The 26094-nt window shown below is 49.0% G+C and overlaps 1 protein-coding gene across 1 annotated transcript; it reads left to right on the forward strand.

Moving 5' to 3' along the window:
• SCNN1G (sodium channel epithelial 1 subunit gamma) lies at positions 1 to 25613 on the forward strand. The gene is made up of 13 exons (XM_032396289.1): positions 1 to 85; positions 3691 to 4038; positions 5788 to 6097; positions 7599 to 7789; positions 8756 to 8859; positions 12017 to 12180; positions 19585 to 19683; positions 21286 to 21403; positions 21926 to 22004; positions 22090 to 22147; positions 22339 to 22400; positions 24105 to 24180; positions 24465 to 25613. The coding sequence occupies exons 2-13, from the start codon at positions 3713 to 3715 to the stop codon at positions 24825 to 24827; spliced, it is 1950 nt and encodes a 649-aa protein (XP_032252180.1). The 5' UTR covers positions 1 to 85; positions 3691 to 3712; the 3' UTR covers positions 24828 to 25613.
• The last annotated feature ends 481 nt before the right edge of the window (positions 25614 to 26094 follow it).

The raw sequence follows: 26094 nt of genomic DNA on the forward strand, positions 1-26094 counted from the left end.
GGGATGCTCTCGCTGTACGCGGAGCAGAACAGATCGCACACGGATCGCGCGCACGCGAGCCCCGGACTCTTCGGAACTGAGCGAGGTGAGCCTAGAGCCAGGTCGGGTCGCGCGAGTTTGGGGCTTCCAGGCACCGGAGCAGCCGCGGGGCCGGGTGGCTTCTCCGACACGGTCCGCGCGGTTGGCGGCGGAGCCGGCATCAGCCCGGAGCTGCCTCCCCGGTGGCTGGGATGCTGGGACACCTTCCCAGGTCAATCCGGGTCCAGCCAGCTCTCTGGCGTCCCCCACGCCGTGGCCCGGGACACAGAGCTGGGGCGATAGGCATTTCTGGGCTACTTAGGAACAAGGTCCGGGACTCCCGGGGTCCGGGGCCGCGCCTTGCCTTGTCTCGCCGCCCAGCCCCTGCTCAGCCACCTTTCTTGGCCTTGATGAGACTTGACCGCGATTGTTCCCTTTATCTTCCTGAATGTTTTCTCTGGGGTGACTGTGGTTGCAGAAAGAAGCAAACACTTGAATCGGGTTGGATTCTCTCTGGCGGCTTCAGCAGACTGACTTCTGCCATAGCACAGCGTGCTATCGCTCTGTGCAGGGTAGGCAGGAGCTGCGGAGTCGCGGGGGAGGAGCTCGGGTCCCGCGCCCAGAACCTGACGCTTGGGGTTCCTGCCTGGGGCATGGGAGATAGGCGAGGTCGGGGGTGAGCCAGCGGGGCGCAGTAGAGAATCATGGTCATGAGCGGCCCTGGAATTTGAAAAAAAATCCTTTGAATCTTGCTATCTGTGTGGCTTTGGGCAAGTTATCTAATCACTCTGCACCTCAGTTTCCCCCCTCTGTGAAATGGGCACAGTACTAGTATTTCATATAATTATGAGCATTAAATAGGTAATGTGTAAAAAAGAGCTGCATAGGATGGCTGGGAGTACGAAAGGATCAATAAATAATAGCCGCTGTACTTGCTGTTGTTGCCATTATTATTACTATTTGGGGAGCAGCACAGCTAGTAGCTGAGTGTGGACTCCTAAGTTCAAATCCCAGCTCAGCCACTTTCTAGTGTGACTTTGGACAAACTAAACTTCTCAGGATCTCCATTTCCTTTGTATAATGGGGTAATGAGGATGCCTACCCCAGAAATCTATTGTGGAAATGAACTGAGTTAATACCTGTAAAGTACTTTGAAGAGTGAATGCTTGGCGTCAGCTATGGGTTCTTCCAAAAGGCATCATGTTTAATCAAGCAGCACAAGCTAATAGTAACCACAACTTTGCTTTGTTTTGAAGTTGAAACACCGTTTGTGTGAACATTTATCAGTTTTGTGATGAGCAAGATGGGTTCCCTTCTTTCGCCTGTGGCTTCAGTGACATGGGTGGCTGATCTACTGGGGTCAAGGTCAGTCCTGGAGAATGAGCTGATGGGGCAGAGGGACCCCAGGGGTTGTCTTCAGTGAGGAGAGTTAGAGACAGGAGCACCCAGAATCTGTGATTCTAAACATTCCCAGAGGAGAAAACCTTCCCTGGGTTGCAGTTTTATTTGACAGGAAATTGAACCTGGACCCAGGTTTTAATTTTGTATTTTTAAAAAGATTTTATTTATTTATTTGAGAGAGAGAGAGAGAGCACAAATGGGGGGAAGGACAGAAGGACAAGCAGACTCCCTGCTGAGTGTAGAGCCCAAGGCAGGGCTTGATCCCAGGACCCTGAGATCATGACCTGAGTGGAAGTTAGATGCTTAACCAATTGAGCCACCCAGGCACCCCTGGACCCAGGTTTTTAAAACAAACAAACAAACAAACTTTTTATTTGCTTTGGATTATAGAGAGAGAAGAGATGGGGATGAGAAATATTTTCAATGATAAAATAAGTTACATTCCTCTTGCCAAGAGGCTAACAGCATAATTTTGAGGGTCAAGAAGGCTTTTTCTATCCCAGTAAGGTCATATGCGTCTGGGAGGGAGCGCTGTTGGAGGGAGGTCGCTGCCTCTGGACATCTCCCTTGCCCCCCTCTCCCCCAGCACTCTTATTTCCTTTACATCATAAACCTGAAACCCACTAGCATCATAAACTTGAAAGCCTCCTAGCTTTGCCCCAGTTCCCAAATTTGGACAATATCCCATGGGGTCAAAATGGAGAAGAAGTAACTCCTGAAGTCCAGAATCCTGCCTGAAGAACTTAATGGGGCAAACTAAAGTCCTTGTCCCAGACATAGGCCCTCTGGGGGCATGGGGACCACCCTGTATATCCTATTCCAAATTAAGGTGTACCCTACTTTGCCTCTGTCACCAATGGCAGGCACAGGAGGCAGAGTTTCCATATACCCCCCCCCACTTTACCAGTGCTCACAATGGTTGGGAGGCAGTTACACTGACTATCCAGAGCTTGGAAATTAAATAGCTCAGGATCCCCTCTTTTTCCTTCTTCCTTGAGGGGACAGCACCCAGCACAACACCAGGCCCCTCAAAAGCATATATCATGGTGGAGAAGGCTGCAAGTTTCCAATCCAGTTCCTCTCCTTACAAGCGGTGTGGTCTTGCATGAACTACTCTACTTCTCTGAGCTTGTTGAAACACAAAATGAAATATATGTAGATTATATGTATATATAGAGAAAGAGATTGTATATATTTATGAGACTAATGGGAGTTTATATATTATAACCATGAGATGACTCTCCCTATATATAGACAATATATATAACATATAATACACACATATTAGTTCTTTTTATCCTATATATAGACAATATATATAACATACAATACCCACATATTAGTTCATTTCTAAAAAGAATGTTGTTCCATGTTGTAAAGTTTCTGTATCTGCAATGCATCATGTACGTTGATGAATGTGGTAATTTGCTTTCCAACACTTTCCCCCAAACAAAGCTGTTATTGAATCAAAGTGTATTCCTCTAATTAGTGATATCTTAGAATCAAGAAAATATGGCACAATGCCTGGCAAATATTAAGTGGCCAAGTGTTGTGGGCTATTGTTCAGAAGGTGCTCTAGAAACACCAAAGGCTTGACTGTAAAGAGAAGTTAAACAAAAATGAAACAGAAACTCTACTTGCAGGGAAAGCAGAGGGGAAAATCCTGGAAATCATGGCTGGGAGTGGACTGAACAGGATCTAAGTTGGCTGCCAAGCAATTCTCTTGGCAGGTTGTATTTGTCGGAAGAGATGTGCAGGGCACTTGCTCAGCAAGACACTGAGCTAGGCATGGGGCTTGGGGGGCAAAGGCCTTAGTGAGATAGGAATGCTGCCCTCAAGGGGGCAGGTTGAGGGCAGTGATAAGATGTGGGTGGCCATGCTCTAAATACGGCAGAGCATGGTAAGAGTGGTGCAGAGACCGATGTGCACAGGCTTCTGTTCCAGGCACCCAGGGGAAAGGTTCTTCAAATCTGTCCAGTGATTCACAGGTTAAACCCCACCCAGCCCCCGCACGGCTGGGCCTGGGGCCTGCAAGAGAAGGAGGCTGCCCTTTGGCAGCTGCTATGGCCAAAACCCCAAATACCCTGGAAAAGGGGCCGGGATCTCAGAAAGCAGACTTGTCCAGCCCCCAGAGGGAAAAAGGAAAGATGGCCTCCAAGGGCATGTGGGCTGGTGTTTCCCAGAGTCTGGCCTCCAGGGACCAACCAGCCCTTGCGGGGGGGAGGGGGGGGGAGCTGTGAGCTCACCTGCTTTTCTTCTCCTTCCCTCCAGCGTGCCTGCCCCTCCGAGTCCCATGCTCGCCATGGCTCCTGGAGAGAAGATCAAAGCCAAAATCAAGAAGAATCTGCCCGTGAGGGGGCCCCAGGCGCCTACGATCAAAGAGCTGATGCGCTGGTACTGCCTGAACACCAACACCCACGGCTGTCGCCGCATCGTGGTGTCCCGCGGCCGCCTGCGGCGCCTGCTCTGGATTCTGTTCACGCTCACCGCCGTGGCCCTTATCATCTGGCAGTGTGCGCTCCTCGTGGCCTCCTTCTACACTGTCTCTGTCTCCATCAAAGTCCACTTCCAGAAGCTGGATTTTCCTGCTGTCACCATCTGCAACATCAACCCTTACAAGTAAGAGGCAGGAGCAGGGCTACGGGGTGGGGTCTGCGCCCCCTCCAGAGGCCGCAGCCCCTCTCCAAGGTACCATGCGCCACCCCGCATACACGCTTTTTAGAAATCAGAATTCGTTGCCAACCTTGGTAAACTCCCTCTCCCAGGTTCTAAATCTATACCAAGTTTTCTGTCTAACAGCTGCTCCTGAGAATGGTCTAGCTCAGGATGTGCAGGAGGGGAAGGCGGCAGGGGTCAGTTTCACTTGGAGGTTGGGCCTGGAATGGACTAAACCCGCCCTCCAGCCCAGGCACCTGCGTGCGCACACATGCACACACACGCACACACGCACACACACACACGGACACACACAGTCCAGCTCAGCCATTTCCCCTGAGCCCGGTAAGCTTACACCTCACTCTCCCCAAAATGTGAGCTGGAAGCTGACTCAGAAGTGACACCCAGGTGACTTCCGGAAGCATCTCAGCTGCCCCAAACCCTCATCTGAGTGAACCCAGCCCCACTAATTGAGATCTCCTGGCTCTGGGCAGGATCAACCCTTGGTCCTGCCCTATTGTCTGCCAAGGGGCCTGTTCTAAATGGGTCACTGGAGTCCTGCTCAGGATTATTGAAAACTGATCTGTGAGGCAGGTCAGAATCTGGCAGAATTTGTCTGAGCAGGTGTGGGTGTGGAGAGAAGGGAGGAGCGGGGGAGGAAGAGTATCAAAGGAAACCAACTGGTCAAAATCAAAATCAGGTCTAAGACTTATTCTCCCCCTCAGAGTCTTTCTGTCCCTCCCTCCCTCTCTTCCACCCATCCATAATCAGACAAGTTGTGCTAGAGTCTGGGGCATAGAACTGAATAACCCAACAGTCTTTGTCCTAGTGGAGCTGAGTTGTGGTGGAGGAGTGAAATATTAACAAATATAATTCCACTAATAAAATTAATAGTGAATGTTTTCACACACACACACACAAGATAAACTCATGGAATCTGCAATAATCCCATTTCACAGATGAGAAAACTGAGACACAAAAAGGCTAAAGTAACTGGTCCAAGGTCACAAATCCAGAACCAGGATGGGTAGCTAGACCCCAGGTAGTTTGGCTCTGGAGTTTATACACTCAGTCACCATGCTGTGTTGCCTAGTCACAGAGCAAGGGGTAGAGAGAGAAGAGAGGCGGGCAGTTAGGAGGGAGACCAGGACTACTTGTATAATGAAAATTTGAAGATGATGTTATGCTTCATTCCATCCTGTATCATTCTTCTGTGTTCTTGGGGGTTGTCAAGGTGACAGTTCTACCTCCCCCCTACCCAGCACTGACTCAAGGGGAATCCATGAACAGGGACAAGTGAGCTTGGTGGAGATGGACACTGTCTCCTGGACAGACTTCTAGGTAGCAGGTATTGTCTGCACTGTAATTGTCCTCACCATGGCTGGTTTATGGGAGGCACCTGAGAGTCACCACTCCAGAAATGCTGGTTGGGGCAAACTCACCAACACACCCTGAGAGCAAGCAGATGGTAGTGGCAGAAATGAAGGCATGAGAAGTCATGCAAGGGTCACACGGGAGCCTGTCATCGTTTACTTAAGCCAACAGTCACTTTGGATGGGGCAAATCGTAAAAGGCTTGGTCTCCTCGGCCAAGGAGGCAGGCGAGAAGTGGGCCCAGGGCTGACACCCATTGATGGAGAGCAGAGGGCAGAAGCACCAGTGCTCTGTCAGAGGAGCTTCCCCTTTCCCTGACTCCTCCTTCCCACCTTGGCAGGTACAGTGTGGTGCGGGACCTTCTAGCTGACTTGGAACAGGAGACCAGAGTGGCCTTAAAGACCCTGTATGGCTTTCCAGAGAATACGTCTCGAAAACGCCGAGAGGCAGAGTCCTGGAATTCGGCTTGGGACGGCACGCGGCCTAAATTCCTCAAACTGGTCCCACTGATGGCTTTCAGTCAGGATGAGACCGGTGAGGCCAAGGACTTCCTCACAGGGCGGAAGCGGAAATTCAACGGGCGCATCATTCACAAGGCATCGGATGCAACGCATGTCCACATGTCCAAGGAGGTGGTGGGATTCCAACTGGTGAGATGCACGTCCTCACAGCTGGGGGGCATGGGATGGGCCGGAAATGGTGGGTCCAGGAAGGTTTCTCCTTTGCCACTGTCTCTATGGTCCTGCCCAAAGAAATACACCCAGTTCAGGGTGAATTTTCTGCAAGCAACTAAAACTGACTCAGGCAATATTGAGCAGGAAAAAAAAAATGTCTTAGAAAGGGACCAGTAGCTCAGGGAGGTCACTCAAAGGACAGAAATTAGGCAAGATCCAGGGATCTAGGTGGCAAGAAATGGTGGAAAGTCATTTCACATATAGCTGCTGGATTAAACTTCAAGTAAACTATTTTCATGCTTTTTGCTAATCCATCCATAAGGACGATTCAAATTCCATCTTGGGACTATCTGATTGGCCAAGTTTGGGTCATCTAATGGCTAACAGAGGGTGAGGCATCATGGTGGACAGTCTCATCAGACTGTATCCAACAGGGGAAAGTACATTCTACCAAAGCAAAATTAGGGTGCAGACCCCTGAAGGAATAAAACAGATAATAAAGAGCAGAAATACCCACTGTTCCCTGCAGTACTTGCCTTTGTGAGGTGCCTGACTTTTCATCTCTCCTTCTTGGTCCCATCTGAGGGGCTCTGAAGAAGCAGCCATTTACCAAAATCAAATTCCATTAGTATCCTGGGCAAAGTCAATCAATCACCCTATCTCTCCATGCCCCAGACTCCTCGGTAGGATGAGACACCTGGTGGGATGAGATCACCTCTTCTATACCTTATACCTGGCTTGCCAATTGTGAGACCTCAGAGCACCAGTTACAAATCCTGAAAAAACGGCCCTTTCTCCTAATCACTGAAACTTTTCAAAGTCTTCCTGGGTATTTTCATGAGATACGCACTCCGTAATCCTTGAGAGCAAAATCAATCCTTCAATGTCTGTCCGTTTGAGAGTTTCCAAACTCTGTGTGATGAGAACATCTGAAACATACTACAGTCTCCCTATAAGGCTTTCATTATAATATATTTAAATGCTGGTCCTCCCAACTACTCTCTGAGGTTGGGAAGGATGGCATTTTAGCCGACATTTGGTAGGTGAAATAATGGAGCCATAACGCCTTGCCCAAGATCCTGCAGAGAAATCATCTTGGAGTCTGGGCAAGCATCCAGAGTTCTAGACTGCTGACCTAATAGGAAATGGCTAGAGGTGTCTGGGAAGTCAGTAGCAATAATCAACCATAGCCTGGATATCTGGAGATGCTAAAGAAACTGGTTTTTCTTCTTATCTGGTAAGCAGTCGCAGGGAGTCGTGACAGTGAGACTCTGTCCTCCTCTCAGCCCCATGTTGGTCCTGGAGGCTGATCTTTCTCAGCCCCTGGAAGTAAGAGGAAGCTCATCCTTGCTTCTGGGTGTCCCTCCTGTTCCCCCTGAGCGTCTGGTCTAGAGTCCCAGTTCCTTATCCTCACCGTCCTTTGGAAGGCCAGTGCTAGTGCCAGTGGCCTCAGCCTACTGTCTCCTCTTATCCACAGTGTTCAAATGACACGTCCCACTGTGCCCTCTACACCTTCAGCTCGGGGGTCAATGCCATCCAGGAGTGGTACACGCTGCACTACATGAATATCATGGCACAGGTCCCTCTGGAGAAGAAAATCAACATGAGCTACTCTGCTGAGGAGCTGCTGGTTACCTGCCTCTTTGATGGGGTGTCCTGCGATGCCAGGTCAGGAGAGGAGTCTGCTCCCTTAGCTCTGAGCCCCTTGCCTGCACCTACAGCTCAGCTTGGGAGGGCTTGGGAGCAAAAGATGCTCTTCTCTGACGCTGCCCTTGGGAAAACAGCTTACATGGGAGCTAGGCTCTAGAGTCAGTGAGGAAGATCGAGATGGCACAGAGTCAAAATATCCTTGAACTCATTAAGTTACTCATAAAAACAGAGTGGTTGATGGTATATGTATAACCTTGGATGCTACCATCCTACACACCAATGATTAAGAACCACTAACCTAGCACAGAGGAAGAAACAAAGGAAAGAAGGGAAGGTGGGAAAGAGAGAGGAAGAATGGTCTGTGTACAGATGGGTGAGCTCTCAGACCTTTCTGCCTTTAAGTTAACACTCAGACCCCTGGTGGTGACTGAGCAGTGATGGGACATCTTAGAGTGTTCCTGTCTATCCAAAAAGCTTACTTCATTCTATTTAAACATTAACCCTTTTTATATGTAAGTAGATATATTGGTCCTTATGAAGCTGAGTGATTGGAATCATGTCCACTTGAGGGTTGGGTTCTAAAGCCAGTGTAAGGACACATGTGTTGTGGTTCCTTCTCTGGAGATCATTTCCTGGTATTGGAATGGAAAAAAATGTCAAGTGTTGGCTGAGAAATTCACAAGCAGAGGAATCTGGGGGCAGACATATGGCACAAGGAGTGCCACATCAGGATGGAGACAAAGATGGGAGGATTAAGAGGGGGAACAAAGCAGAGAATAGTCCTACATCAATGTGTGTATCTGCCTGGGTGAGGGGCTTTGTTTATGGCTTATCAGACTGAAGGTGGAGAAAGTAAGTCATGTCTATTATCCATTGTCCAGAAAAGAGAGTTGGCCCGATAAGCCTGGCCCATCCAGCCTTCAGCTCAGATGCACAAGGGGAGTTCCCACCAAAGCTCCTTCTGATCCGTATTCTTCCTCATAGAAACTTCACGCTTTTCCACCATCCAATGTATGGGAATTGCTACACGTTCAACAACAGAGAGAACGAGACTATCCTCAGCACGTCCATGGGGGGCAGCGAATATGGTAAGGAAATCCGCACCAACAGTGAGCACGCTGGCAGCAGGACAGTTGGGGTGCCTGAGCCTTCCAGAAAGGCGGGCTCTCTCCATCTAGCCAGAAACCAGGGACACCACGTCCCCTTTTGCTGCAGTGTCTCCATCAGCATCTGTGCAGGCTCCTTCTTTTTTGGTGTCTGTTTTCCTTTCTGACATCTCCTCTTTACTTTTGAGAGACAGAAAGAGATCACATCACCGGAGTTTCTTTTCCTGGAAAACCACTCTGGTTTGAGCTTGTAGCTGGAAAGAGTAATGCAGGGCAGGCAGCTTTCAGATGGACTTGAACCCAGATACGCGGAACGGGAGATTAAGGAGGCAAACATACCTTTATCTTGGTTAAGGTAACGCATTCTGGAGCCAAAACCCAGCTCTGCCACTCACCATGTGACCCCGTGCAAGTTACTGCACTTCATCTACAAAGTGGGACTCATAATAATACGTGTGCTCTAAGGTTGTCAAGAGGACTTAATGTATGTATAGTGCTTCGAGTAAGTCCTGGCACACACTGGATTAGTCTGCTCAGGCTGCATAACAAAATAGCCTGAAAAACAGACATTTATGTTCTCTCAGTTCTGGAGGCAAGGGCCCCAGGGTCAAGATGCTGGTGAATTTGGTTTCTGGTGGGACCTCTCTTCCTGGCTTGCAGATGGCTGCCTTCCTGCTCTGTCCTCACCTGGCCTTTCCTCTGTGGCAGGCAGAGAGAGAGAAAGAGAAAGAGAGAGAGCGAGAAAGAGAGCGCTGGTATCTCCTCCTATCCTCATAAGGACATCAGTCCTATGGGATCGGGGCTTGCCTTATGACTTCATTTAACCTTAATTACCTCCCTAAAGGCCCTACCTCCAATACTGTCACATTATGGGGTAGGATTTCAACATATGAGTTTAGAGGGAGGGCAACACAATTCAGTCCTCAACACACATGAAACACATAATCAATGCTGGTTGTGGTTGTCATTCCTACTGTTAGTAGCATTGCCACTACTATCACCAGCACCAGTAATGCCATTACGACCTCCCACCCTGGCACGACCACTGCTCTGCCACGGTGACTTTTGTAGGGCGGCCGGCAACAGACGGGCCTGGCTTACCCACAAGAGGAATCTGTGCGAAGTCCTAAGCAAATGGAACACAATTTGATATACAGATATGCTCCCACAGGGAAAGGCAAGGTCTTGTCGTAGAGGAAAACAGCATGTGGGGGCCAAGCCTTTGCCACTGTGTGGTCTGTATTCTTACCAAGTCTGCAAGAAACCGTAACTCAGGACATGTACTTTGGTGGGAAGAAGTAGTCTGGGAGCTGGGAGCTAAGAGTTGCAGAGTCCTGGCTCTGCTACCGATGCGCTGTGTGACCTTGAGCAAATCACTTGCCTGCTCTGGGCTTCAGTTCCTTTATTTGCAAATGGAAGAAGTCAGAATGAACTCTCAAAGTTTTCTTTTTTCTTTTCTTTCTTTCTTTCTTTTTTTAAGATTTTGTTTATTCATTTGAGGGAGAGAGAGAGAGCACAAGAAAGGGGAGTGGCAGAGGGAGAGGGAGAAGCAGACTCCCTGCTGAGCAGGGAGCCCGACACGGGACTCGATCCCAGGACCCTGAGATCATAACCTGCACCGAAGGCAGATGCTTAACCGACTGAGCCACCCAGGCGACCCTGAACTCTCAGAGTTTTCTTCTTTCAATCCATATAGGCCCTGCTCATTTGCTCAGCCATCCACCAAACATTTATTGAGTACCTGCTGTATGCCAGGTCCTCTTCCAGGCGTCAGAGACACTGCAGTGAACAGATGCCGTCTCTGCTCCCATGGAGCTTGAATTGCAGTGGGGAGAGACAGATGACAAATGAGTGAACAAACACACAAACGTTTTCTGCTTATAAATCCTAATGAGGGGGACGCCCGGGTGGCTCAGTTGGTTGGGCAACTGCCTTCGGCTCGGGTCATGATCCCGGAGTCCTGGGATCGAGTCCCGCGTTGGGCTGCCGGCTCGGCGGGGAGTCTGCTTCTCCCTCTGACCCTCTCCCCTCTCATGCTGTTTCTCTCTCTCTTGCTCTCTAATAAATAAATAAATAAAAAATCTTGAAAAAAAAATCCAATGAGGGCTACGAGTAAAATCAAGTAGTGAAAGGGCAGGGGGTGCTGGGGCCAGGATGGGGGTTTTATTTCAAATAAGGAGGCACCGGTGACAAGAGTTAGGGGTGAGAAGATCCACAGAAGAGCATCCGGGGCACTAGTAAGTACAAAAACCCTGAGAAGGAAATGAATTTGATGTGCTCTAGAAACAGAAAGAAGTCCAGTGTGCCCAGAGCTTCTTGAGAGAGCGGGGAGGGCACAAGGAGGGAAACGGAGGCAGGGCTGCATCCCTGTAGGTGTGACAGCCACAGTCAGGTTTACGGATTTTATTCCATGGAATTCCCACCAAAGGGTTTCCGGCAAGGGAGTGACCTGATCTGATTTCCAATTTTATTTTTTAAAAATTTTTTAAAAGATTTATTTATTTGTCTGAGAGAGAGAGGCAGAGAGGCAGAGGGAGAGGGAGAGTCTTAGGCAGATTCCACGCTGAGCACAGAGCCCGACGCAGGTCTCTATCTCCTGACCCGGGCCGAAACCAAGAGTCAGATGCTCAACCAACTGTGCCACCCAGGTGCCCCTGATTTCCAATTTTCAAAGGTCCCTCTGGCTGGTGGGTGCAGAATATCCTGCAAGGGTAGGAGCTGGAGTGTGGAGAGAAGTTAGACCAGTGATCAGAAACCCCCTTAGTGCTTTTCTATAAGGGTTTAAGCTCTATAAGGGTTTAAGCAGCCATAGCACTGCATGTCCCTTTGGACACTCTGCAGAATGCCCCATCTCAAAGGACCACGTGGAAATGCACGTCTTGGGCAGGGTAGCAGTTCCTTTATAGCTCAGCAGAACTGTGGCGGTAACGCTGTTTTGGGGGACACAGCAGTGAGCAAGTCGGGCACCATCCCTCCACCCCCTCTTCTCCATGAAGCTTCCAGTCTAGCCCTGTCCATCTTTTCCTTTTTGGAAATGCCTGCATCTTGGTTTGGAGCCTCCCAAAGCGGCGGGAGAGGTAGGCTAGCACCAAGGAATGTTTAATGAGCCTTTGACCACAGTAGCCTTTTATCTTCCCAGGGCTGCAGGTCATCTTGTACATAAACGAAGAGGAGTACAACCCATTCCTGGTGTCCTCCAGCGGGGCCAAGGTGATTGTCCATCGGCAGGATGAATACCCCTTCATTGAGGACGTGGGAACAGAGATCGAGCCTGCCATGGCCACCTCCATAGGGATGCACCTGGTAAGAGAATGTGCTGATTTCTGTAGGGGCGGCAAGGAAAACAGATCTTTTTTTCCAAGAATAACCAATAAGGCGTGGCTTTTGGAAAAGTGTATTGGTTTCAAAAGGAAGCATAGTCCTGGATTTGCTAATAGTTCCCACAATGGTCACTCCAGCAGTTCTACTAAAGGCTGTCTTTGTATCTTCTGTATGGATGAATGAGGACACAGGATGACATTTTGGGAAAGAATTGAAGGAACCTTGCTTGTTGCAAAGACAGACACGAGCATTTATGGAACCTGTGCTGGGAGCAAAGCTTCAAACACTAACTATATTTGTTACTAATATAAATAGAGCAGATTAACGCCTTTCTTTCTGGGTCACCTAAACATCTATGAGGCATGTAAACCACTCCTTAATCGCTAATGGGAAGTCACTGGGCCATCGGAGCCCTATTTAGCCAATCATACTTCATCAATTTCACCTCATTCATCAAGAACCTCCTTCTCCCTCAACTCTTTGACTTTCTCTGACCTCACTGGGTGCTAAAAACACTCATACCTGTCAACAGAAGCACATCTGGGCTGCAGACTCCAATCCCTGAGTCTACTATGCCCGATAGGAGCAGAAGGGCAAGGCGAGGGCCATGCCCCAGACACTCCACTACTTAAGCAATCTTCTTGTTTGCAGGACTGAGGTCTTTTTATGCCAGTAACTCTCCACCTTTTGTCTTCATTCCTTGCAAATCTGTCCTCTAGAGCAGTGGTTTCTAAATCTGACTGATCATCTGACTCAGATCCACTGAATCAGAATCTCTTGAGAGATGAGCCCAAGATCTGTGTTTTTACCAAACTCTGATGATTATTCCAAGAGGCAGAAAACCCAGGAACCTCAGCTTTAGAAAGTTGAGTAGTTCAACGTGAGAGGAGAAGCAAAGTGTGTCTTCCTAAGCAAAAGTAAAGCTAGAATGACAAAAGCTTTAGCACAGCCTTAAATGATGGCTTCATATTGGGTTATAAAGTGATATAGTGAGCACTGGGGCTTGTATATCCATTATTTATCCATTCAACAAGTATTTTCTGAGCATCTTTATGTGCTGGACAGTGGGACCATATCAGAGTGTAAGACACTGTCGCTGTCCTGTTGGAGCTTAGAGTCTGGCAGAGAAGATCAATTACAAACAAAAAATTGCACAAATGATTAATTATAATCATCATCAGCACTACCAAGGAGAAATGCAGGATGCACAAGAACCTATCAGGGGGATGGCTGATCTAGGGCTTTTTTTTAATGGGGGAAAATGGGGAGTTCAAGGAGTGCTTTCCTAAGAAAGCAATATTTAAGTTGAGACAGCTGAGATGATGAACTGAGTACACGGTGACATTCCAGAGGAAATCTGTGGCTTCCGTGCCCCCATCAAATGGACAACCCTGGACAAGAGAAACAATTAGGATGGTTGCCTGGAACCTGGGTGCTCTCGGATAGCACGTTCCAACGTGGGAAGTTTGTTTCAACATGAGAAGTGTTGTGTACCAACTTGGACTGTGCAAATACAGATTGCTCCTCCCCCCACAAATAATCCTGAGCCCCAAGCTATGAGACTGTGGCTTGGAAAGACTTTAGGGTACCACTTAAGGATCTGGGTCATTGATTCTTCTATTCACCAGGATTGCAAAACTCCCAAATCGGAATAGTGAACATTTTCACCCAACATTGCCCATGCAGTTTTATCTGCACCCAGAATGAGGACTTGGGATTTGCAGTATATCCTATCCTTTAAGAAATTTTTGTTACCTATCCTTTTGCCCTCTCTTTCCCTTCCGCCTTTCACAGTGTCTGCAGGCTTAGGGGAGAGGATCAAGAGCTTGGAGAAGTGCAAGAACTAAGGAATTCCGCCCTCTGATTTCCTTCTCTGAGCTTAGAAGTACCCACCACTTTGTTAAGCAAATGGTTTCTTTAACAATGGTGGGTTTTCTGCTCTACCGCATTTGAGATGTAGAAAACCAAAGTGACAGAGCTAGGTCCGTCAGCTCTCTTTCTGATTTATGAGCATTTGGAACAACAAAAAGTAATCTTGGGGATTATTAAGAGGTCAACATGGGGTTACTAAGAAGCAGTCCAAACAAACTAGACTTCCTTCCTTTCTTTTTATTTTTTATTTATTTACTTATTTTTCTCAATAGGCATGTTAAGCTGGTAGACACAGTCAGTTAAATTTTTTCCTTCATTCAGTGAGGGACTGTGTGTCCAAAGCACTGGAAATTCAGAGATGAATACAACAAAACACCTATCTTTAAAGATCTTATCTGTAGGACCGCACAGCTTTGTAAAACAGTTCCCAGCTCCGTGGGAACAGAGACATTCAGTCTTGTTACCAGGCTCAGTTCTTAGAACATAGTAGATGCTCAGTAAATAATGCTGGCTGGATAGATGGATGTATGGATGGATGTGCAGATGGCTGGGAAGCTGAAGCCTTCCTAGCTGATAGATTCTTGGAGGACAAGTGTCAGGCAAATAGTTTCCGGAAGGGCTAGTCCAAATAAAGGGCAAAGCAATTACAAAGGGGTCACAGGAAGGATTTTAAGCTGAGTGGTGAAACTTCTTGAGAAATCTCTTTGGCTGAAGTATAGTCAAGATAAAGTAATTAAGATAAAGTAATCAAGATACTGGAGGCGGCAAATTGACAGTAATTCCAGAAAGAAAAGATGAGGCCCTTAGCTGAGGCGATGGCTGTAGGGATGAGCGTAAGTGAATGGATGTGAGAGATACCACAGCATGGAAGCAACAGGGCTTGACAGCCAAGGTCAGTGAGGAAAGACCTCACTAAAAGGGAAGTTAGATCGATATTTAGATTTTGGCTTGGGCAGTGGGGTGGATGGAGGTGCCAGGCTCAGAATTAGGGAATGCAATAGGAGGGATAAGTTTGTGGGGGAAGATGATCACTTCGATTTGGGACATAACCCAAGTTGTTGTGCCTTTGGGAAATCAAGGTGAGAATGTCCAGAAATGCTATGAACCTGGAGCTCAGGAGAAAAACGGAGGTGGGGGTTGGGCTAGGCATCTAGCATAATTCTAGACTTGGAAATAAATGGCATCACCCAAGACCTGAGACAGAATGCAAATGTGTAAGGGCTGAGCAGAAAGAAAATGGAGAAATAGAGGCAGAGAATGAGGAGCAGAAGCCAGAAAGAATTGGTGTCAGATAAATCAAAGAAGAGAGTTTCAAGGAAGGTGTGAACCAAAGTGCCAAATGCTGCTGAGAGGTCAGTCAAGAGAAAGGGCAAAAGGTGTTCTCTGGGTTTGGAAACCAAGAGATCACCGGTGGTTTTTGCCAGACCAGTTTTCAGCGGAAGAATTGGAACAGAAACCAAAGTACAATCAGCTGGATCGTGAATGGGAGATGAGGAGATGGGCAAGGGAGACAACTCACCCAGGGTGATGTGGGGCCAGGTCTTGGAGAGAGGGGAGACTTCACTGTCATTGCAAACCCTACTGTGCATTTTTATCTTAAAACACATGCAGGGTGCCTGGGTGGCTCAGTCGTTAAGCGTCTGCCTTCGGCTCAGGTCATGATCCCAGGGTCCTGGGATTGAGCCCCGCATCGGGCTCCCTGCTCCACGGAAGCCTGCTTCTCCCTCTCCCACTCCCCCTGCTTGTGTTCCCTCTCTCGCTGTGTCTCTCTCTGTCAAATAAATAAATAAAATCTTTAAAAAAAAAAAAAAACATGCATACCTCTTTTCACAAGCATGTGCATAACAGGGACTAAGGACCCAGAGTTGCACTTTGGTTGTGTAATCTCAATGTCTCAGTTACCTCATCTGTGAAATGGGTATGATAATAAAAATGTGACTTTATAGGCTAATGAGAATTCAATGAGTTGATTCATGTGAAGCACTTGGAACAGTGCTTCATATGTAGTAAGTGTTCCAAAAATATTGGCTGTTACTGTACTTTTTATTTTTATTTTTATTTTATTTTATTTTTTTAAAAGATTTTATTTATTTATTTTAGAGAGAGAGAATGAGAGACAGAGAGCAGGAGAGGGGGAGGCAGACTCCCCGCCGAGCAGGGAGCCCGATGCGGGACCCGATCCCGGGACTCCAGGATCATGACCTGAGCCGAAGGCAGTCGCTTAACCAACTGAGCCACCCAGGCGCCCCTGTACTTTTTATTTTTAAGAAAAGAGATGTGAAGGAAAGGAAAAATATGTTTGAAGCTAAAAGAGAGGTTAGGAAAGTTCTTCTTATCCTTGGTGACACTTTCCTCCTTTATGAGACATTGATCTCTTCCATATATATAGAAAAAGTACTAGTTATTTGCCATATGTGTTGTAAATATCTTTCCCAGTTTGTGCATTCCTTTCAGTTTTCTTTATGCTACTGTTTCACATGCAAACATTTCAAATGTTTACATAGTCAAAATCTTTGTTTTCTTCTTTAGTCATTATGCTTATTGAGGATTTTCCTTCCTTGAGATCAGATACTGAGCTGAGCTACCTTCCAGTTATTTTATTATTTCACTTAATACTTTAACTCACTAGAATGTTTTTTCTGCAGGATGTGAGGTAGAGATAGAATTCACTGCTTCCTCCAAAGAGTCAACAGTAGTCCTAACTTCATATATTGCGTAATTATTTTTCTTTTCTCCATTGATTAAAAGTATAAACTTTGCCATATACAAATAAATTTTATAATTTATTATAATATAAAAACAGAACAAAAGCAAAAAGAGAGTTAAACCACCCATAATTCCATCTAGGGCATCATGCTGCTGCCTGAGCTTTTCCCTGGCATAGTTCATACCTTTAAAGAGGTGAGTTGGAGGGGCGCCTGGATGGCTCAGTCAGTTAAGCTCGGTTAAGCTCGGGTCATGATCTCAGGGTCCTGGGACTGACCCTGCATCAGGCTCCCTGCTGAGCGGGGCCTCTGCTCGGCCCTCTGCCACCACCCCCCTCATTCTCTCTTTCTCTCTCTCAAATAAATAAATGAAATCTAAGAAGCTGAGGATTCCTGTGCAAATGTTGGCCTCCCTCAGGATTCTAAGAAGGAAGCAGATAAGATCTGGTTTGATAAAAATGGGCCTTGTTGCCCAGGCATATACTCACATAGACTTAATCACACCTACATATACCCATGCATGCACACACATACACACATCTCACACCCACACGTCTGCACCGACACGAATGCATGCTCACACATATATACAAAACTTGCATCCATTCACATACATATGTACCCATTCGCATTTTTGTATCCCTAAGGGTCAGGGACAGATCAGCAGTTCTGAAAAACTGATGGTGGAGGGGAGAGAGAAAGGGAGGGAGGGAGGGAGAGAAAAAGAGAGCGAGCCAGAGAGGGAGCACTAGAGTGCCCACCCCATCTGCCCTACCTCCCCACCTCCCAATCCCACCCTACCCAAATTGCTTTAGGAAGCAACCTGAATAACCCAGGGGCTCTGAGTTCAGTAAGCATTGTTATAGAGGACTGGGCCATTGAAGACTCAAAAGCATAAAAGTCAAAAGATGATTTCTGGAAGTGGCCCATGGGCTGGTCCTCCAAGTAGAAGGAGCTCCAGCCACCTTTGCCAGCTGCACACAGCTTATCCAAGTAGACAAACCCTGTCACCTGGATGCCAGGGTCCTGTACTCCCTGCCCCCCACCCCCACCCCAGGCAGGTAAAGCCTGCAGCTGCCACACGCTGGGCTCTGCGGACAGCTCAGCAGTACTCAGGGGCTTGAAGGAACATCTGCCCAGGGAGCCTGCAGCTTAGGGGAAGCTTAGAGGGTGGCACTGAGCTGAAGTGCCCTCCAGGGAAGCCACGCTCAGCATCTTTGTACCCCAGTGCCCAGCCAGCCCTGGCATGTTCTAGAGACTCTAAATCTGTTAGCCACCCAGCTATTGGAGGAATGAAGTCAGTCTGTTTATTTTGTACTGACATAGAAAGATGCTCACTCTTTATTGTTAGTGAGAAGGGGAGATTTCAGGGCAAACGGAATGTGTGAGTTCATATTTGCCTGTCTGCTTGTCTGTCTGTCTGTCTATCTGTATATCTGAGATTGGATCTGCTCCTCTCCCAGGAAAGAGAGGAGACCACATGGTTACTTTCCCCTTTGCTTCTGTTGTTTAAATGTTTTAAAATGGGCACTGGCAATTGCCCTTGAGGTCCCTGCAGTTAATTGAGGGCCACTAATGGACAGCAGATGGATTACAATACAAACAGAAGGAGATTACAGCTACTTGAGATGTCTACATTTTCCACCTAGGTCAAACTCCTTGATTCCACCCTCTGTTATCTTTCTGTCTATCTGGCCACTCTTCAGTGGAAAAAAAAGATTTTCTTCCCTCCCACAAATCTGCCATCAATTTCCCCTTTTCTCCCACTCTCAGAAAACAAAAAAACAGACAAAAAACAAAAACAAAAACAAAACAAAACAAACAAGGAACCTGGCTATAAGCTGGTCACAATTTATATTCAATTATCATTGCTTCCTGGGAGACATTATTCTTTTTTTTTTTAATTGGCTTGTCTGGATTGTTTATTTACAGTGACAAATATTAAACTAGAGCCAAACTTAGTAAACCACAATAAAACATTATTTCATAAGGTTTTTGAATGGTGAGTTACGATTCTCTCACCTCCTCTAATCAGGGTATCATTCTACTCCATGGGGCATTCCTTGGCCCTCTCTAAGAAAGTCAATTTTTCCAAGTCAACTTCTGGGACCAGAAGACAAGAGGGTAGGAAATGGGTCCTTCCCTGGGAGGAGAATCCCACGAAGCACACAGCCACTGCTCGTCTTTTTCCCCCCTCCTGTGCCCTCCCAGTGGATTCTCCAATGGCTTACTACCATTTTAAAATCCAAATCCAAATCCAGATTTCTCAGCATGGCATAGGAGGCTGCCATGATTTGGCCTTGACCTCCCTCTCTGGCTTCATCTTTCTCGTGCTGCCTTCCAGCCACCCCGGTCCTACCCGACGTCAGCCTTTGCTGCGGCTTCTGCCCTATTCCCTTCCTCCACTTCTTAGCAAATCCACCTCTTGCCATTCTTTGTGGAGCCAACATGTCCCTTTCTCAAAGGCATCCTCCTCAATCACTCTTGGAAAGACTGCACCCCTCCCCCCAAGTCCTCCAGTCCCTCTTCCCAGTTTCACTGATCACTAGCCATAATTATCCAAAATTATCTCATGCATCTATTTGCCTTTTGGCTGTCTGTCTACCCCACTGGAAAGTAAGCTCCACAAGAGCAGGGAGCTTGTCTCTATTGATCATTGTTGAGTCCACAGTGCCTAGAATAGCACCAGGCACCTAGTAGTTGCTTGAGAAATATTTGCTAAATGAAGGACTAAATGCTCAGCTCCCAGGGGTGCCCCGTCTGGGTCCTGGGGCCGGGTAGGGCTGAATGCATGCTGCTGTGATTACAGACGGAGTCCTTCAAGCTAAGCGAACCCTACAGCCAGTGCACGGAGGACGGGAGCGACGTGCCGATCAGCAATATCTACAAGGCGGCATATTCCCTCCAGGTATGGGCGGGAGGGGGCACTCAGCCCTCGGTTGTGGCCTGGACACAGGAGACAGTTATCTATAGGATGGGGTGTGTCTGGGACCAGGAACTCTGCTGATAATTCCTGGGGTTCATCCAAAGACCTCAAGAACAAACAACGCCAGTTGGTTCCAGTCCTCTTCAATCCGTCTGTAACCAGAGCTGAATTGATTGACTGAGGTTTGCATGGAACACAATGTACAGCCGAGACAGGCCTGCTTCCTAAATAGGTCTTGGCAAGTGAGGGACAGGAGAGAAGCAGTCTGGGAGAGGCGTTGGCCAAGGGGTTGGGAGCCTGGCTTCTGGGCCCCCTCATGGGCCGCGCTCGATGATGTCCTCGGGCAAGTGATGACATCCCCAGCAGTCACAGGGGGTGGTGGGATTGGATCAGGGCCTGCTAACTGGCAGCCCCCAGGCCCCTTCCAGGCTGCACACCTAGTTTTTTTCTGGCCTAGATGGTGTTTAAAAGTCACGGAATTTCATAAGAAAACCCAGATTTCCAGGTTCTCTTGAAAAACAAGATCTGGCAACATCGGGCCCACAGCCCTGCGGTGTAAACAGTGGGTGGAGTTGCCCTGTTCAAGGAGCACATGTTGTCCTTTCCCATAGTCCCCACCAGCCCCGAGTGTATCACCTCTATCACTGGCCCCTGAAAGCATTTGAGTTTGCAACCCTTGAGTGCGATCATCCGTTATGCCTTCTCTTACATTCTGGGAGTCTGCAGTTCCCCTCCTCCTGGGATGCTCAGAGTTAATGAGAATCATCCCAGTAGAATAAAAAAGATCAGGTGTTCCTACGCACTGGGTCCTCTAGCTTACATCGGAGCTGAGCTGAGAGGTGGTAGGGACGCTAAGTGAAAAGAGACAGTCAAAAAATGTCTACTTATAATAGAAATACAATCAAACTGACTTCAAGACCAAAAGGAAAGGTCAGTTCATTGGAAAGATACTCCTGGATAAAATTTAGTGAGAGGCTACCATGGACAAACACCTTACATATAGCAATTCATTTCCTGCTCACAACAACCTCGCGAAGTAGATACTGTTATACTTATTTCAATGGTGAAGAAACCAGAGAAGTTAAGGAACTTGCCTGAGGTCACACAGCTGGGGTGTGGCAAACCTGGGATTTGAACTGGAGTAGCCTGCCTTCAGAGCCCTTGCCATGAGCTTGTGTGCTATAAGCTTTGTGGCTATGGTGGTAGCTTATGATCTCCCAGGATCCCAGGACTGGACCTGAGAACAGAAAAGTGAGGGCCTATGTTTCTCTCTGTTTCTTGGCATCTGCTCCGATGTCCCCCACTCCCCTGGGTCAGCACTCAAGTCATTGAGAAAGGACCGGCCCAGGTCCAGCCCCAGCTCAGCCTGTTCTCCACCCCTCAGTTAATCTGAATTCTCAATCACTTTTCTACCTGGGTCCCTTTGGCACCAGGGCCAACCCTGGCCCAGACCACTGGGGCACATTTATGCGGTCTGCCAAGGCTGTGGGAAGCCGGCCCCCTGGATGCGGGTTGTGTAGGGAGGGAGCTCTCTGGAGTCCACGTGCAAGGAGGTTAAGGGAACCCCTGGGTTTCATCTTTCAGATCTGCCTTCACTCGTGCTTCCAGACAAAGATGGTGGAGAAATGTGGGTGTGCCCAGTATAACCAGCCTCTACCTCCAGCAGCTAACTACTGTAACTACCAGCAGCACCCCAACTGGAGTAAGTGAGACCCGCCCCAGGAGCGGGGTCCGCCCAGCCCCAGCACCAGCCTGCGCTAGCGCCTTTTGTAGGACGGAGGGATTGACGGAGGGATAAGAGGCAGAGTTTTACTCCTGTCCTCAAGCCTGGCTTGAATTCCACTTTCTGATTAAGGACCAAATGCTGAACCCCAGCCTGTGCTGAGAGGTTGGCCGCCTCTCTCAGCTCCAGGAGGCAGGAACCACGGATGGTACCCTTTCACGGAACAGATAACTGAGGCTCAGGATGGTTGAGCAACTTGTCCAAGGTCACCCAGCCAGGGAGTAACAGAGCTAGACTCGAAGCCAGTGCTGCCGACCCCCCAGCGTATGTCCTTAACCTCCACAGTATTCTGTCTCTCAGCATGACAGAGCAGCGTTTGTTTCCAGAGAATAGGAAAGGGGAGGAGAAATCATTACAAGGAGACTCTGGGGGCCCCATGGTGACCCCCCCGAGGGGCACTGTGGCCCCGAAGCTCACACCGCCCTCTGCCTTGTCCCCCAGTGTACTGCTATTATGAGCTGCACCAGGCCTTTGTCCGGGAGGAGCTGGGCTGCCAGGCGGTGTGCCGGGAAGCCTGCAGGTGAGTGGGCCTGGCAGGACGGAACACATAGGGCTGGGCCGGGCCAGGCCTCCCGCACTCACTCTGTGCCCCTCCCCCCCCTTAGCTTTAAGGAGTGGACACTGACCACCAGTCTGGCACAGTGGCCATCCGTGGTTTCCGAGGTAAGTTACCTCGCCCCCTCTTTCGGCTCATATCCTCAGCCCGGAGCCTGATGTCCCACCTGGGTCCTCTGGCTTCGGGGAGAGATGCACAGGGGAGGTCAGGTGGGGGGCGGAGGCTAAGAGGGGAGGCGCATGGGCTGGCCCTGGGCTCTCTAGACATCCCCAGGTCATTCCTTATTTCTCTGTCACAGAAATGGTTGCTGCCCATTCTCACTTGGGACCAAGGCCAGCAAATAAAGAAAAAACTCAACAAGTAAGCAGACCCCCGCCTTGTTTCCTCTTTCTCCACTGGCCCTGCCAAACCCTCTCTTGTTTGTTCACTCATTCCTTTATTCAACAAATATTGATCAAGCTTGTGTCCGGAGCCAGGCCCTGCGCTAGGCCTGGGGCTCTCAAATGTTTTGACCGTAACCCACAGTATGAAAATGGTTTTCCATTGAATATATAAATGAGGTAAAAGTCTCATGGAACAGCACTTCCTTATGATGTACAAAGCACTCAGGCTGATCTTCAGACGCCGCAAGCTGGTATAGGCAAACCAACTGTTCATATCCATTCCGGTGATCACGGCACCGTTCGGAATGATCAGTGCCCATATCAGTTGACAAAGAGTTTGAACATCTCTGTGGCTTCGATGTGATATTTCCTATCCTGTTTTGCTTTGTCAAAGGTACTGGTCATGGCCCAGGAAACTGATGTCGTGGCTTCCTGATGTATCTTGACCTAGTTGGAAAAATACTCCTCTGAGCCATGCAGCTTCTGATCCCATTTAAATTTTCCACATCAAAATTCACTTCCAAGGGAGCTTTAGCAAAAATCAGGCAGGCCAGAGTTCAGGGAGCCCAGGGGATGGAGACGAAGGTGTGAGAGAGGGTGGGGGAATTGCCATGTGACCTCGCATCTCTCTGGGCCCTTCCCATCTCCACGGGGCCCAGCACCCAGGCCAGGCTACCCTCCCACATTTAGTGAATATCCACTAGGGGCCAGGTGCTTGTGTGGTGTTGGGGGTACCACGATGACCGAGCAGACATGATCCCTGCCCCCAAGGGGCTTACGGTCTAGTCATAAAGATAGACTTTGACCAAGAGTTGCAAACTATTAAACCAAGCATTGCAAGCTGGTGACCCCTAGATCAAATCCAGCTCCACAAAAGTAACCCGTTACTTCTGGCTTTCCTTGAAAGATCAGAAGTTCTGGAAATAGCAAACCTCCATTCTTCATAGCACTAAAGAGCTGAGTAGCAGTTGTCCTTTGGAATAAGCATGGGCTTTCCAGTTTGCCATAGTCCTATCAGGAGGCCATTTAGTACAGCGGCTAACAGCATGGGTTGTGAAGCCAGATTCATCCAGGTCTGAATACTGGATCTGCCAATTACAAGCAGTGCATTCGTGGGCAAGTGACTTAACCAACCCGGGTCTTGGTTTCCTCCTCTGTAAAATGGGGACAATGAAAACATAGCTAGCTAGGGTTGTTGTGAGCATCAAACAAGTGACTTTACATAAGCGCTTAACAGTGGGTGGCAACACAGAAAGTGTCCGATAAATGCTGGCTGTTATTATGGTCATTGTCATTTCCTTACACCCAGCCTACCTCGCTTGTGTACATTACCTGCATGTCTCCTGTACATATTTGAGATTGCAATCAAACAATCGCAATGTCAAGGTTTAATGAAGAACAGGGTGCTAGGGGAGTATAGCTGGGTGGACTGACTTAGTCTGGAGAGTAGGAAATGGTTTTGGAGGGAATGATTGGCCTGAACAACCAGGCCCAGGTTGCGGATGTGCTCTAGGGTACAGAAGGAGTCTCAGGGGCCAGGTTCTAGGATCCCCGGGGAGCTCAGGGCCTGGGCCATGCTGTGGGCTGGGCAGGAGGAGACAGTCACGCTGAAGGGTTGGTCGTCTGGTAGAATGCAAAGGCGCCCGACTCACCTTGGCCCTGACTGTTGGAATTTCTGCAGGACAGACTTGGCCAAACTCTTGATATTCTACAAAGACCTGAACCAGAGATCCATCATGGAGAGCCCTGCCAACAGCGTGAGTAGCTTCCTTCTGGTACCTGTCTGGGGTCTGCAAATGTGCCCATTGGCCCAGCCTCCAGGGCAGAGTCAGATGCAGGCGATTCAGTCTGAGCTGGTAGGGCTGCCATGGGCCATTCAGGCCTGGGATCAGCGTAGGCAGAGGAAGAGTGGACTGGAAGCCCTCCAAACCCATTCAGGGCCAGCACTTGCCAGGGGCTCCCTTGGGAATCGGGGGTCCCTGCATGAGACCAACTTGGGAGGAGGGGCCCTCTTCATGGTGTGGCTTGACCTCCCTTGCAGATCGAGATGCTTCTGTCCAACTTCGGTGGCCAGCTGGGCCTGTGGATGAGCTGCTCTGTTGTCTGTGTCATTGAGATCATTGAGGTCTTCTTCATCGACTTCTTCTCTATCATTGCCCGCCATCAGTGGCAGAAGGCCAAGGAGTGGTGGGCCCGGAGGCACGCTCCCCCCGGCCCTCAGGGCCGGGACAACCCAGGCCTCGATGTAGACGATGACCTGCCCACTTTCACCTCCGCGTTGCGCCTGCCTCCAGCCCCAGGGACCCAGGTGCCCGGCACACCGCCTCCCAGATATAATACCTTACGTTTGGAGAGGGCCTTTTCCAACCAGCTCACAGACACCCAGGTACCAGCTGAGTCCTGAGGCAGGGAGGTGAAGGGAGATACAGCTGGGACCCCCAGGCCCGGTCTGAGAACTTAGACCCTGTCACCCTGTCTCCTGCACATGGAGGGGACCCTTGGCACCCCCCTCTGGGATTTTCAGAGACGTTGAGGACAAGTCTGTTTTGACCAACAACATGGGGCCTGGGTGTGTGCAGGGGACCCATTGACCCCTGCCCAGCCACCCTCACAGCCGTCCAGGGTGACAAAGAGCCGGCCGCCCAAACCCCTGGCACATCTGTTCCAGAGAGAGACAGGGGTCGAGGAAATGGTGCCTGGCCAGCCAAAGGCCGGAAGGGAAGCCTGACAGAGCTTTCACCAGATCTTGAGAGAGAAAGACTCCTCCAAAGCCCCAAGCTGGGAGTTTCACCCACTCCTCCGGCCTGGGCTGGGGCCCAAGGATATGACCTGAAGTATCAAGGGCAGATAACCACTGCCTAGTGCCAAAGCCAGGAAGAAGCACCAGCCTCGGAGCTGAGGCTGTGAAGAAACTGTTCTTAGTTTTTGACATTGGGGCAAGGTCTCTCCTCTGTGCCCTCAGGCAGGGAGCTGGCCCGAGGTCCTTGGAATTTGTGTGGGGGTAGAGTGCAGTGGGGGGAGGTCTGGGGATGTGACAGGAGGTCCTCACTCTGGGAGCAGGGGTGGGGCCGTGTTCTGGGCAGCTAAGCCAGTGCCCTGGGCCCCTTACCCAAGCAAAGAAAGGTCTGCAAAAGGGCCTTGCTGGACCTCCCAGCAAGTGGTGGCCCAAGGCACAAAGGATCATCTGATAACTCACCTCAGCCTCTCTTCCTCCCAGGCAGCCACCCCCACCCACGGCCTGCCCCTCCCCAGCAAGCCAACCACCGCAGACAACCGTTTCTGTACTCACACTTTCCAACACGACAATACCTAACATGTATTAAGCACACAGTAGGCATTCAATGTGAGCTCAGCAACAGTGTGCTGGGTGCTGTTCTAAGCACTTACGGAGACGAGCGTTGGGGACAGCAAACTGCAACCCATGGGCCAGATCCTGTTTTTGCTCATGACCTAGGAATGTTTTGTATTTCATTTTTCTCAATGGTGAAAAAGATCAGAAGAAGACTCTTTTGTGACTCATGGAAATTATACAAGATGCCATTTTCAGTGTCCATAAATAAAGTTTTATTGGCACACAGCCATGCCCGTTCATTTACATATTATCTGCACCTGCGTTTGCGCTACAACGGCCGCCATCCCCGTAGTTGCAACAGAGACCCTAGGTTCGCAAA

This window comes from Phoca vitulina, unplaced genomic scaffold, assembly GCF_004348235.1.
Source record: "Phoca vitulina isolate PV1807 unplaced genomic scaffold, GSC_HSeal_1.0 scaffold90, whole genome shotgun sequence".
Taxonomy (NCBI): domain Eukaryota; kingdom Metazoa; phylum Chordata; class Mammalia; order Carnivora; family Phocidae; genus Phoca; species Phoca vitulina.

Excerpts from the sequence above, each read along its gene's own strand:
- SCNN1G (XM_032396289.1), top strand. The coding sequence starts at position 3,713 with ATGCTCGCCATGGCTCCTGGAGAGAAGATCAAAGCCAAAATCAAGAAG. Across the intron at positions 12,181-19,584 it reads CCTCCATAGGGATGCACCTG|ACGGAGTCCTTCAAGCTAAG; the intron begins GTAAGAGAATGT and ends CTGTGATTACAG. Across the intron at positions 22,148-22,338 it reads GGCCATCCGTGGTTTCCGAG|AAATGGTTGCTGCCCATTCT; the intron begins GTAAGTTACCTC and ends TCTCTGTCACAG.